The 1739-nt window shown below is 51.5% G+C and overlaps 1 protein-coding gene across 1 annotated transcript; it reads right to left on the minus strand.

The window, feature by feature from the left end:
- Positions 1–1050: 1050 nt before the first annotated feature.
- Positions 1051–1407, minus strand: LOC113232602. The gene has a single exon (XM_026467371.1). It carries the CDS (start codon positions 1405–1407, stop codon positions 1051–1053), a length of 357 nt encoding a protein of 118 aa, XP_026323156.1.
- Positions 1408–1739: the final 332 nt, after the last annotated feature.

The following is a 1739-nucleotide window of genomic DNA, read 5'->3' on the forward strand; positions in this document are numbered from 1 at the left end:
ACGGAACCACTCTCGTGAAATTTGAGCTTAATGTAGTAAAGAGAAGTGGGCGCAAAATCGATAACAAGAATGTATGTAAGTCTAGTGAGCCATATCTAAATTATGTGTTATATATGATGTGTCAGATTTCGATTGAGATTATTTTTTTTATGATATCAAGTGATGGGACGAATAAGTCGTGCGCATGGTGGTAAACGACAACCCTGTCCATGGAAATTGGAGGTCCACTCTGAGCTTTACATCTCAAAGATTTGAGGAGCACCGCCACCGCGCCCGTCACCCTGAGAATAGGTATAAGTTGATAAGTCCTAAATGCCACTTGTGTTGAGAAGTTCATTATACTAGTAATTAATAGTTCACTAAACAATGGACAATAATTATTAAAACGTATTACGCCTAAAGACACCACAGTACTGGCACCCACAAGGCTATTTTGTACCATTTTCATCAATGAATTTTCTTTGCAGCAAGTGAGAATCACAACTGACACGAAGCTCAGTGTTACTTACTTTTGTATAGTTTCTGAGGTGGTTACCTATCAGTAATCTGAAATTATATTTTCCAGAAATAACGTTTTCTCGAATTTTCCTCTCAAAGTAACTTTGAGAGGAAAATATTTCTTTTTTTAAACATTTTTTTTTGTCGCTGGGAAATGCGTTACGCATACCGCTTGGCTCGGAGGAGCATCGAACGGTTATGTGGGAGTCCCGGGCGGTAGTCCCGTATACCCACTAAAACCCAGCGGTTAACTCCACCGCCATAGAGATAGGACTCAGGATCCGCTTGCACATACTACTGGGACGTCTCGGCGGATGGCCCGCATAAGCGGACCCAGTCCTTAGGAAGGTGCCCCGGGCACACATAGTCTTGATGGAAGGGGTCCGCCGACCCCAATCTACGGCGGGGGAAGAAGATGGGCGTGCTGTCTCCTTCGTCTCCCCGGCCTACGTCTTCGAAGCGGGTCAGAGAGGGGGTCGTCCTCTCTGGAGCGCTCCGCAGCCTCCTTCTGCGAGATTACGATCTCGCAAAACCATACCTACTACTACCATACTACCATGCTACCATAGCCTCCCAGAACCTCTCGCTGCTGAGCATTGCGCCCACGATTGTTGGCAGCGAGAGATCTCCTTCCACTACGGCAGTCAGGGAGTGCCGCTGAGGGCCCCAAGCCGCACATTCCGTCCGGGTTTGCCACGCCGAATCGACGGGTGCGCCGCATTCGTGGCAGACAGGAGTCGCTTCCCGACCCGCCGCGCGATGCAGGTACTCACCAAAGCATCCATGTACGGTGAGCACCTGCACCAATCTAAAGGACAGTGTCCCGTGTCGCCGGTTAACCCAGCGGACTAGGTAGGGGCGGATGGCCTCCAAGGTCACTGAGCCAGCGATTGGGGACTCCAAGCCCATCTTCGGAACAACGCGGCGCGGCCCGCTGCCCTGATCCGCCTTGTTTCTTCAGCATCAGGGCTTTCTCCTCTGCTTCGCATGGTTACACGGTACCGGTGCACTTCCGCGAGCATTTCCGCCTGAAGTTCCCACGGGGGATCACCCCCCGGATTGCTCTCACCGCTATAGCCCTCTGCGGCCTCCGCAGGATAGGCTTGAGTTGAGCGGTGAGAGCTTCTACCCAGATGGGTGAGCCGTAGAGGGCCATACTCCGGATTATTCCGGAGTACAGATTGCGCCCGGTCCGCCGACATTTGGCAGGAGCCGTCCGAGGATAGCTGCGGTACTCATCA

The sequence above is a fragment of the Hyposmocoma kahamanoa genome, unplaced genomic scaffold, assembly GCF_003589595.1.
Source record: "Hyposmocoma kahamanoa isolate Upper Pololo Valley unplaced genomic scaffold, ASM358959v1 76, whole genome shotgun sequence".
Classification (NCBI taxonomy): domain Eukaryota; kingdom Metazoa; phylum Arthropoda; class Insecta; order Lepidoptera; family Cosmopterigidae; genus Hyposmocoma; species Hyposmocoma kahamanoa.